Source organism: Bos javanicus, chromosome 4 (assembly GCF_032452875.1).
Source record: "Bos javanicus breed banteng chromosome 4, ARS-OSU_banteng_1.0, whole genome shotgun sequence".
Taxonomy (NCBI): domain Eukaryota; kingdom Metazoa; phylum Chordata; class Mammalia; order Artiodactyla; family Bovidae; genus Bos; species Bos javanicus.
In genome coordinates this window covers 7,857,455-7,869,953 of record NC_083871.1, presented here as the reverse complement: position 1 = coordinate 7,869,953, position 12,499 = coordinate 7,857,455, and the positions used below count along the sequence as shown (strand labels likewise).

The following is a 12,499-nucleotide window of genomic DNA, read 5'->3' as shown; positions in this document are numbered from 1 at the left end:
TTCTGTTTGTTCATTGTCAGTGGGCGTTTGGGTTATGTTCACCTTTTGGCTGTTATACATTCTGTTGTTACAAACAATCAGCTAGGAGTTTTCTTAGGGGCATATCTTTTATTTCTTTGGGTATATACCTTTGAGGAAAATTGCTAGATCATATAGTAAAGTGAAAGTGAAAGTCACCCAATCGTGTCTGACGCTTTGTGACCCCTTGGACTACACAGTTCATGGAATTCTCGGATTCTTTACCAGCTGAGCCACCAGGGAAGCAGCTCATATCGTGAACTCTGTGCTTAAACATTAAAGGAGCTGTCAGTTTGTTTTCCAAACTCTCTGTACATTCCTATCAGCCCTGAATGAAGTTTGTAATCGCTCTACATCCTGTTCATTACTTTTTATTATCTGAATTTTTATTCTAGCCGTCCCAGTGAAGAGTAGTATCTTGTGGTTTTGATTTGTCCACGTGCTTGTTGCCCACTTGCCTGTCTGCTGTGGAGAAATGCCTATTCATATCTTCTGTCCATTTAAACAGTATTAGGTTGTCTTTTTATTATTGAAAGAGTTGCACATTCTAGGTACAAGTCCCTTTTCAGATAGGTGATTTGCAAGTATTGTCTCATTTTTAAATGCACTTTTTAATTGGAGTATGATTGCTTTACCATGTTGTATTAGTTTCTGTTGTACAACAGTGTGAATCAGCCATAGGTATGTCCGTCCCCTGCCACTCGGGGCTCCCGTGCACATCCTCCCACCCTTCTAGGTTGTCACAGAGCACTGAGCTGAGCATCTTGTGCCGCGCATGCGCATCCTCCCACCCTTCTAGGTCGTCGCAGAGCACTGAGCTGAGCTTCCTGTGCCAAGCAGTGTCTTCCTGCTAGCTGGCTGTCTCACACGTGGTCGTGTATATATGCCAGTGCTACTGTCTCAACTTGTTGGTTTGCTTTTTCATTTTCTTGATAACACCTTTAGAAGCACTGCAGCTGCTGCTGCTAAGTCGCTTCAGTCATGTCCGACTCTGTGCGACCCCATAGACGGCAGCCCACCAGGCTCCCCCGGCCCTGGGATTCTCCAAGCAAGAACACTGAAGTGGGTTGCCATTTCCTGCTCCAATGCATGAAAGTGAAAGTGAAAGTGAAGTCGCTCAGTCGTGTCCGACTCTTCTCGACCCCATGGACTGCAGCCTACCAGGCTCCTCCTTCCATGGGATTTTCCAGGGAAGAGTACTGGAGTGGGGTGCCATTGCCTTCTCCGTTTAGAAGCACAGATATCTTTAATTTTGATAAAGCCCAACTTACCAGTTTTTTCTTTTGTTTTTCATGTTTTTTTTTGTCATATCTGAGAATCTCTTGTGAAATCAGAGAAAGTGAAGATTTATCGCTATGTATGATTTTAAGAGTTTTGCATTTTTACACACCTACATTTAGATATTTGATCCATTTTGCATAAACTATATGTGTTAACTCTTGGTATTGCTGTATATCCAGACCAATTTGATGAAAACATTATTCTTCTCATTGAATGGTTCTGACCACCTTGTCAGAACCATTCAATGGGTTGACCATAGGCCCACAGGCTTATTTCTGGACCCAATACTGTTCATTGGTCTATATATCTATCCTGATGCTAATACCAAACTGTCTTGATTACTGTTGCTTTTGAGTACGTTTTGAAATTTGTATTAGTCCTTCAGCTTTCTTCCTCTTTTTAAGATCGTTTTAGCTAGTCTAGGTCCAGTGCAGTTGCCGCCACCCTTGGGACCAGGTCAGCTCAGCCGTGTACCCTCTCATCATGTGCCCCCAAACACATCAGGCTCCAGTGTACTGCGAACTTAGTCACTTCCCTGATGTTGTTGAACATGGAGCTGGGGGCAAGGTGGGCATGGGCAGCACAGAGCTTCCCGTTTGCCTGGCGCCATCCTGCACCCACTATTTCTCATCTCCACACTCCTCTGGCAGGCAGCATGTATCTACCCTGGTGTCCAGCAGGAGTGTTTTAGCCACATTCAGGCCCCAGAGACTTTTGCCCTGAATCTGGCTTCTTGAAGCATTTTCTCAACAGGGGGAGGGAGTCTACCTCTTAATTCCTCTCTGCTAAGAAAATCATTTTTCTCATTATTCCCTTATTGTTTTAAAGGCTGTATTACATAGGGTCTGACTGGAGTCCACAGAGATTATTTGGGAACTCTCTCAAATGAAATTCAGAAGAGCTTTAATCACATCTTCTAAGAGGACCCATCCCCCTTACACCCCAGGAGTTTCAAACTCCAGCCAGATGGCATCAAGTGCATTTGCTTGTGGGCCTGGAACAGAGTACTTCCTGCTGCCACAAAGGGCTTTTTGAAGCTGTGATCTTTGTCCAGAGGGCAGCTGAGCGGGGTGCAGGCTCTGAGGGTCCCCATTTTCATGATGCTATTTCCCTCCTGGGATCTCATGCATAAATTCTATGGCCATCTCTCCAGGCAGCACTCATCAGGTCAGGCAGTAAATTGCAGTGGCCGTTTTCCATGGGGCGTTTGCTGAATTATGTAGAGAGGCTCAGAGGGAGAAGTCAGGAGGAGAATGATTACCTTAGTCCCATCTGCCTCTGCAGGGGATCCTGGTGTGAGCACAGCTTGGCAGCTGAGACTGTCTGCAGGCAGATCTCCAGAATTTGTCTTGTTATGAAGTCTGATGTAACTGGACATCCATCCAGCTGCTAGAAACTTCTACATTTGCTAAAGACCCTTCCCTTCTTGTGCTGACATTACCCAGGATGGACAGACATTAAAACCACAAAAAAGCCATTCTCTTTGATGACCAGGCTTCTTTTTTAACTTAATTTTAATTGCAGTATAGTTGCTTTTTAGGGCTTCCCAGGTGGGTCAGTGGTAGAGAATCTACCTGCCAATGCAGGAGACATGGCTTCGAACTCTGGGTAGTGAAGCTTCCCTGGAGGGCATGGCAACCCACTCCAGTATTCTTGCCCTGGAAATCCCATGGGCAGAGGAGATTAATGGGCTACAGTCCATGGGGTCGCAGAGTCAGATATAGCAGAGCATGCACACATGCACGCAGCTGCTTTTCAATGTTGTTAGTTTCTGCTATACAGCAGAGTGAATTAGCTCTATGTATACATACATCCCCTCTGTTTTGGATTTCCTTCCCATTTAGGTCACCACAAATTACTGAGTAGAGTTCCCTGTACCATATGTTACATTCTCATTCAGTTCAGTTCAGTCACTCAGTCGTGTCTGACTCTTTGATACCCCATGGACTGCAGCACACCAGGCTTCCCTGTCCATCATCAACTCCCGAGGTTGCTCAAACTCATGTCCATCGAGTCGGTGATGCCATCCAACCATCTCATTCTCTGTCGTCCCCTTCTCCTCCTCTCTTCAATCTTTCCCAGCATCAGGATCTTTTCAAAGGAGTCAGCTGTTCACATCAGGTGGCCAAAGTGTTGGAGTTTCAGCTTCAGCATCAGTCCTTCCAATGAATATTCAGGACTGATTTCCTTTAGGATTGACTAGTTGGATCTCCTTGCAGTCCAAAGGACTCTCAAGAGTCTTCTCCAATACCACAGTTCAAAAGCATCAATTCTTTGGTGCTCAGCTTTATCGTCTAACTCTCACATCCATACATGACTACTGGAAAACCATAGCTTTGACTAGATGGACCTCTGTTGGCAAAGTGATGTCTCTACTTTTTAATATGCTGTCTAGGTTGGTCATAGCTTTTTCCCCAAGGAACAAGTGTCTTTTAATTTCACGGCTGCAGTCACCATCTGCAGTGATTTTGGAGCCCACAAAATAAAGTCTCTCTCTTTCTGTTGTTTCCCCATCTGTTTGCCATGAAGTGATGGGACCAGATGCGATTTTAGTTTTCTGAATGTTGAGCTTTAAGCCAACTTTTTCACTCTCCTCTTTCACTTTCATCAACAGGCTCTTTAGGCTTCTGGGTGGTGTTATCTGCACATCTGAGGTTATTGATATTTCTCCCGGCAATCTTGATTCCAGCTTGTGCTTCTTCCAGCCCAGCATTTCTCATGATGTACTCTGCATATAAGTTAAATAAGCAGGGTGACAACATACAGCCTTGACCTACTCCTTTCCCAATTTGAAACCAGTCCGTTGTTCCAAGTCCGGTTCTAGCTATTGCTTCTTGACGTGCATACAGGTTTCTCAGGAGGCTTGATGTGAGAGCATTACTACTAGGAATGCTATGGGGGACTTCCCTGGTGATTTGGTGCTTAAGAATCGCCTTCTAGTGCACAGAACTTGGATTCAAAACCTGACTGGGGAACTAAGATCCCACATGCCATGGACAAAGTGTCGACTTAAAAAATAGTCACAACCTGAAAGCAGACTGAAGGTAGAGATGTTTTATTTGGTGGGAAAATCTTAGGACTTCAAGCCCTGGAGACAGCATCCCAAGTAGCCCTGAGCAGTAGGTCAGTTTATATTGATGTTTTCAACAAAGGGGGCAGGCAGCCTGAACATCAAATATTATTGTTAAGTAAGGAAAACTAGACATCAAGTTAAAGAATTTAGTATTCTTCTATGTATGGAAAGATGCAAGAGTCTGGGGTTATTGAAGTCATTTCTTTCGTATGCATCTCAGCTGTCTAAGGCCAAGCATCCTGTATTTTCACAAAGGTATTCTTTTCTTTCTTGAATTCCCTTAGGGCTCACTGGCTCACCCTGGGGTAGATTTATAATCACTGATGACTATGACATCCTTAAGTTGTCGAGTAGGGAGTGGCACACTTATCGTCTGCATGGCTCAGAAATTCACATTTGGAGGGCAGGAATCTCAGATAGCTTTGACATTCTTGTTTGTTTATATGGCAGGAGATATATTTCACAAAAGCCTGCATGCTGCAACTAAATAAATATTTTTTTAAAATGAATGCCATGAGTGTGAGCGATTTGCAGAGGAGCCTCTGGAAGCTGAATAAAACTGATGAGTATCCATCACTGAGTCACTCCCTCCTTATTTCCTCCCTGGCTTGTACAGTATATATCTGTACACTTCTTATTCCACTAGTCCATTGCTACTCGCCTGTTTTACTGTTTATTGCATATGTTACACTGAACATTTGTGGTACCTAAATGCTGATTCTCAATAGTGACTGAGTGCTTCTTACAGGCATCTTCAGTGACAGGTAATGCTGTTTATTTGTCTTTACGTAATTGCTGGCTTTGCAAATGATGTGGATGTGATCGGTTATCTGCAAATGTGAGAGGGATGAGTGAGTTTATACACAAATGACTCCTTTGCTACTTTGAAAGCTTTTAGAATGGAAAGTGCACAAATCGAATAAATCCTTCGTGGAATTTAGATCATTGGCATTAAGTGTAGGTTACAGGCAGAAGTGAGAAAGTAAGAATAATGTAAATTAGATATATCATAATTTGATTCTACAAAGATTCTCTCAATTATTGAAGATGCTGTGATTGTATAATTTTCTGTCTGCATGTCTTATCAAGTATTCTAGAGAGATCCTGAGGAGTTTGCAATCTATTTCAGAAACATTTTCTCTTTGGTGGTTTTTTTTTTTTTTTTTTAAGGAACTGTGCAATTCTGATTCTCTAGAGTAAAGCTGAAATGGCTTAGTGCAAATATAACTTTTAAACATTAATTTGTATACATGCTTATGGTGAGAATATTAGACCATTATTGGAATTTAGCGTGCATTAAACAACATTCTAGGAGAATACCCCTGGAGGGCTGCCATTTCTGATGATGTGAAGGGGATCCTAATGTGCGTGAAACAATGAAGTCATTTCTGCTTAGTCAGTGTCACCTCTCACCCTGTATTTCTGTGTAATAAGTGCTGCAGATTCATGTTCTGATTCTTTACTTTTTGAGGTAATAGTTGATTTATAATATTGTGTTAATTTCTGCTGTGCAGGAAAGTGACTCAATTATGCACATATGTACATTCTTTTTCATATTCTTTTCCATTGTTGGGTAAGATATTGACTATAGTTCCCTAAGCTATACAGTAGGACCTTGTTGGTTATCTGTTTTATATAGAGTAGTGTGTATGTGTTAATCCCAAGCTTCTGATTTATCCCTCTGCCTCTCCCCCTTGGCAACAACAAGTCTGTTCTCTATGTCTATGAATCTGTTTCATTTGTGTCATATTTTAGGTTCCACATAGAAGTGATATCATATGATACTTGTCTACCTCTGTCTGACTTCCTTAGTGTGGTCATCTCTAGGTACAGCTGTGTTCTGATTTTTCATTTGCTTTGTCTACGTTCCCCAGATCTGTGAGCATCTTCACACCAAGGATGCTCCTCATTCTGGGCCTGTCCCATGTGGAACCTCACTTTCACTGGATGTTCATGCACCTGCTTCCTCAGGGGTTCGTGTACTCAGGCTTCTGACCCCCTTGTCAGGGGCCTCGTTCTATGAGCCTGTTTTCTAGATGAGAGAACGGAAGTGAGACAATTCGACTCCATGGGGTCAGAGGTCTGGTGCATGGATGGGGAGCTGGATTTACACATAGGCTTCCAGACACTTTGACCTTCACTCTCAGGCTGGCCATAACCACGTGACTAGGAGCATCTCTCCCCAGGACAGCAGAGAGCTCTCTGAAGGGCAGCAGCTTCTGAGACAGCACCTCACCCTGGGAGCCGTTCAAGGATCTGGGCCTCAGCTCTTCCTCCATGGAACCCTGAAATACACCCATGTGGGAGGCTCTCAGGGACACAGAGCAGGCACCCTGGTTCCACGTCAGACATGCACCCCTGATCGAGGGGAGCCCAGAGCACATACACTTCCTGTACGAACCAGGTAGGGTCGGCCTCAGAGAGTCCTGGGAACGAGCTCAGGAGAGCCAGATGGGTGGGCTACCTCCCTGGCTGCTGTCACTCAGGTTTTGCCCATGTTCTCAGTGACCTCTCATCCCGGAGTGGACGTGAAACCATGAACTTGGAATAGCTGGGGGCAGTTGGAGTCACACACAGATCTCAGAGGAAGTCTGAGATCAGGGCAGGAGGTGGGAAAGCAGAACCGGGACCAGGATCTCTGGGTCTTTGCAAGGCTGTTCCGTGTCCCTGAAGCAAAGCCATATTATCTTTGTCCTCTTCTTCACCAGGTAGACTTACCTGAAAAGTGATTTGCCCATAAATGTGTTAGTTAGTCTCAGTCATGGAAAATTGACTTAAAAGTATCACATTTCCCCCAGCAATGATCGTGCTTGTAAGGCTCTGGGCGTAGTATTTTTTCATTCATTCATTCAACTACTGTTTATTAGTTCTAGGTACTTGGGGTAAATATATCAGTGATTTTTTGCTGATATAAAAATATATCAGCAAAACCAGCAAAAAATCACTATATCATGATATATTTGTGTATTTGCTTTCACTCAACAGATCTTCACTGAGATCTGACTGTGTGTCTGACACCATGCTGGGCACCTGGCCTATGTAATAGAACAATGTAAATCGTCTTGGGAAGCTCCCTCCACTCTTGGGGTTCACTATTAGAGGTTGTGTGTGGTAGGAGTGTCACCTCGGTTGTGGTTGCTCAGACCCCAGCAGACCTCCATTCACAGCTCTGTGACGTCAGGGCCTTGGCCCCCTGCAGTTGCTGGGCCCTCAGAGTTTGCGGACAGTTGAGGGAATTGTTTTTCATGATAAGCAAATGTCTGTCTTGATTCCATGATCAGCCCCTGTTACCGTCCACTCTTCTAGCCACTTGGGCATCAGTGCAGTTCTTGAGACTGGGATAGTCTCAGGGCTCATCTCCAACTCAGCTCTGGCTTCTTAACTTAGCACTTTGTCTTCACAGCTTGCATTTTCACCCTCTCTTTTGTATTGAACCAGGTGTTGATTCTAAGATTTGCTAAGTTTTCAAACAGATAAATCAGTATCTGTGTTATTAATTCTTGAATATTCTGTTTTTGAGAACACACAATCTTCCAACAGTTTGGAATAGTTACTTACTTTTTCTGCCTTCCTGTGAAAATGGACTTAGAGTTTATCTATCTTAGATTTATATAATAGTAACCTTATTTTTTAAATTCAACTCTCAGGTTTGGTGATGGTTATACAGTCAAGATTTGGCTCCACAAGGAAGTAGATCAACACAGTGCTGTTTCCGACTGCTTGAAGCTCTATTTCCCAGGAATCCAGTTTAAGGTAGTGCTAACATTGTACATTACTTCATTTTGAGCTAAAAACCTCTCACAAATGCCCTTGTCTTTCCCCTATTTTAATTCTATGCTTCAAAGACAGTGCCTACTGTTGTGAGCTCATTGCAAAGTACAGGCCATATCTCTTCCCCCAAAACAGCAGGGGCTGTCTGTGGGTGTCACCTGACCTCTCTGAAGGATGGCGAGCCTCTGGTCCTGTTATGAGGTCTCCCAGTGCAGATAGTTCTTATTCATCTTCCCTTTCCTGTGGGCACAACTTCACATAGTTCATTTTCTTTAGGAGGGAAGATACACAAGTTAGCTTCTTCCATACATTTACTAGGGGGTTTGTAGCTTCTGTGGTTTCAGCATTAATTCACAAGAACTGCCCTGGGCTTGAGGTCACAGCCCTCTACACACCTGATGCAAAGTGTGGTCCCTGAACCAGTGGGTCCTCATCACCTGGGAGTGGGTGAGACCCGTAGCATCTCAGTCCCCAGCATCCTAACCCCTGGTCTGTGTGTTACCAAAGGGACCAAGCAACCCCTGTGCACAGGAACCTCTGAGAAGCACCATTTGCAGTTCTCTTGGATGACCCCAAGATTCCTGTTTGTCATAACTTCTAATAGATTGTTGTCCTTAAAGGAGCTATTGCTTGTCTATTTCATCTACAACCATTGGGTAAAATCCTACCCAGCAAGAGGCATGCTGTCTAGGTTACAGGGGTTCATGTTCAAGGCCCTCTACCCCGTGAAACTACTACTGGGGTCTCCACATGCACCCCTGAGAATGGGGCTCAGAGAGTTAAGCATCTTACTGGGAGTCGCTCTGCCAGTGGTGAGGATGGCGGGTGCTCTGGTGTGAGGTTCAGGGGTCTCTGTGCATCTGTCTCTGATACCACGTCCACCTCCCTCTCCCTAGCTGTTAACAGGGTCTTCTTTCCCCAAGAAAGGGTTTCCCAGGCTTGTGGCACAGTGGGGACAGAAAGGGGGCAGAGCAGCACCCCTCCCTGGGGGATACCTCTTATCAAATATGCCTCATGGTAAAGCACAGCCCATGAGCATTCTTGGAAGGCTCACAAAACTGACCTCTGACTTTAGTTGGTATCTGAGGGTTTGAAAAGAGTTTGAAAAGGGTTTGAAAAGACTCTGCTTTGAAAAGAGATAGTTTATTTGGCAATTAACTATAGTGTGGTCAGTTTTAATGATTCCTAATCCTGTGATCCAATCTTTTTTTTTTTTTTGCTTTCAGGGGCAGCGCCTTAATTTGTTGGAATATCACATGCCAAAAAGATGGGTGTGCTTAGCCAACCTGTTCAGAGTTCTAGAAGACAATAAAAGCTTCCTGAATATCAGACATTACTCCATCAACCAGACCACTCTGGAGCAGGTATAGTACCTTGAAGGAGACACTGGGTGGTTTTTCTTGAGGCCTGCTCCAGCTGATTTAAAAAAGGGGCAGATTACTTCTTGAGGTCACCATTTCTTTTATTAACCACTTTTTGAGTTTATAAAGGAGGTCTGTTGATTGTGTGCTCTCCACTCAAGGTAAGCATTCAGCATTCAGGGCTTCCATCAGCTCCTAGTTTCATTGGTGTTCAATAAGCAGGTCAGGCTGTCATCCACTGTGTCTCCAGTTATCCCCCACCCCCACTAATAACTGGGCTTCCCGGGTGGCGCTAGCAGTAAAGAACCCTCCTGCCAATGCAGGAGACATAAGAGGCGTGGGTCAGGAGAATCCCCTGGAGGAGGGCATGGCAACCCACTCCAGTATTCTTGCCTGGAGAAACCCTTGGATGGAGGAGCCTGGTGAGCTACAGTCTATAGGGTTGCAAAGAGTCAGACATGACTGAAGCGACCTGGCACCCACGCACACCACTAATAATTAAAGGGGCTCCACTGTGAGCTGACCTTAGGAAAAAACGTGCTTGGTTCCCTAAGAGTCCTGGCATGTGAAATTAGATCATAGGTCAATCTAAAATTGTGCTTAAGGCATCGAGAATTTCCTGGCAGTTTATTGTGTCTGGAAATGTTTATCATTCCTGAAGTTCGGACCTATGTGTTGAAGGTGAATCGGAAGGATTGGTATGAATGAATGGTTGTGATCCTTAGGAATGTTTGAGAAGATGTTCCTTGTATGAGAACAAAGGGTTGAGGGTTCCTCGAAGTTAGCAATTGTGTTCATCATTTCTTCCAGATATTTGTTAATTTTGCGACTGAGCAGTGGCAAACTCCATCACCTTCTGAACTGTCCGCCAAGTGTGATCACTCACGGCACCTGCCTGTCTAAGCACTAAGAAGATGCTTTTTAGGGAAATAAAACCTTGTCTTTTGTTTTAATTAAATTCAAAGATCAAAGAAGCAAGTGGGCCCCAGAGAAGGTGGAAGACACGGGTGGCAATCCAGTCTCATTCTCGCCTTCATGTTCTGTTTTGAAGCTCTTTGTTAGTTAATAATGAACACACTGAAAGGTCATGCTTTTCTGTAGACTTTTGGGCACTTTCTCTGATTTAGTTACTCTTTTTGCCAAGCCAAGGTGGCTTCCTGGGACACAGGAAGGAATTCACATTCCTTCAGGAGCTAGAAAGGCTGTCAGAGGTTGTCCGGGTGAAATGTTCCATTTTAGTTTTAAAGCAGCTGAGGCCCCGAAGGTTAAAGACTTTCCTGACTTATTTGCATAGAGAATAATACCCAGGATTGTTTCCTGTTTTTGTCGTCTTTTTACGAGGTTATCTTTGTTGTTGTTCAGTCGCTCAGTTGTGTCTGACTCTCTGCGACCCTTTGACTGTAGTTCACGAGGCCCCTGTCTCTGTCCATGGAATTTCCCAGGCAAGAATACTAGCGTAAGTTGCCATTTGCTTCTCCAGGGGAATTACCTTTACATGTGTCTAAGTAACAATTCAGTGATTTAAATGTACCCTTTCCATAACCCTGGATGACATTATATGGTATGAAATGAAAGCATACCATTTCTTCCTTATAAAAGAGTCTTTTTAAAAATAGTAATTAAAGAAATTTTTAGTCAATTTTGCTTTATCAAAATTAAGTAAATTGAACTGGGGACTCTATCATTTACAAAAAATTTGACCAGAGTTTCCCAGATTATAAATTCAGGGAAATATAGAAAGAATTGTGGTATAGATGTATTTTCCTTTTATTAATTTGAATTAGTTATTGTTGTTCTTAAAGTTATTCTAAGTCAGTGGTTTTCAGAGTGTGTTGGTGCCCATAACAGCTGCATCAGCATCTTCTGGGAGCTTGGTAGAAATGCAGGTTTTCAGCCCCCACCCCAGAATCTAAAACTCTGGGCCGGGGGCCCTGCGGTGTCGGTTTAAACAATTCTCCTGGGTTTCTGAGGCACTTTTCAGCTTGAAAATCAACGATCTAAGAAATACTTAGATACCTTCTAATTATAGAAGCAAAAGTACCACTATATGTAGGAAACACTGATTTTTAGACAAGTTTTATATTTCTAAAGTTATGTTATTCTCAGAATTATTGTCCTTGGAATGGTCTCAGATATAAAGCGCTCAGGTGTGGCTCTAGAAGGCTGTGTAAACTTGAATAAAATCACCATGTCTGCTCCTTGAAAGAGTTTCTAGGCAGACACTTCTGAGTTAGAAAGTTTTCTCAACCTTCATTGAATAACATTTTTCTAAAATAGAGGACTGTACTGACTTTATTTTAAAATTTAACTTTATGCAATTAAGTTATTGAATAATAGTAGCTTGTGATCAAAGCAAAACACTTTCATGTGGTATTTCTTTGCTGAAGCAAGATTTCATTAAAATATAATCTGTCCTGAATATAACTCTATACTAGAGATTTTTTTAATTGGTAAGGATTAAGCCAATCATGAATTGTTTTGGTGGAATGATTTTGATCCACATGTATCACTTGAATTATGCTTTCTTGAAGAAGTTACAATTCGGGGTTTTATGATCTTCCCCAAATTCTCACATTGTCTCCCTGTCAAAATGGAAGATGTAATCTTTTGTTGTTGTTGAATCAATAGATAAAATTTGTGAATAATGAACATGTTTATACTGCTGTGAATAAATGAGATGTACTTTAACTTGCTTCTTGGAATGTAATTGTGTTTCCACCAGTATATTTCCTTGCATCTTTAGGAATTGAATTTAATTTTGGTAAGCAGGAAAAGAAACTACTAGATCTTTTAAAGCTTGAAAAGGTTAAAATTTTATTGAGTTTTACTCTGCTACAATCTGCTCTTAGGGATTGTTTTCTAGGCTTTGAGATGCTGTGTTCTTGAAGTTTATGCTTCAAGGTGTACTCTGAACAATACACAGGAAGGAAAAGAGAAACCATACCTGCTAACACACCGTATCCCAGAAGGCTGGACACAAAAGGTCAAAGCTTAT

At 42.9% G+C, this 12,499-nt stretch overlaps 1 protein-coding gene across 1 annotated transcript in view; it reads left to right on the top strand.

Annotated features, from left to right (window-relative positions):
* ABCA13 (ATP binding cassette subfamily A member 13) overlaps window positions 1-12,196 on the top strand; it is a 351,070-nt gene extending 338,874 nt beyond the window's left edge. The window contains exons 58-60 of the mRNA XM_061415367.1: window positions 8,020-8,125; window positions 9,370-9,507; window positions 10,315-12,196. Of these exons, the coding sequence (XP_061271351.1) occupies window positions 8,020-8,125; window positions 9,370-9,507; window positions 10,315-10,407 (337 nt within the window). The 3' untranslated portion in view covers window positions 10,408-12,196. The remainder of the gene's footprint in view (window positions 1-8,019; window positions 8,126-9,369; window positions 9,508-10,314) is intronic.
* The last annotated feature ends 303 nt before the right edge of the window (window positions 12,197-12,499 follow it).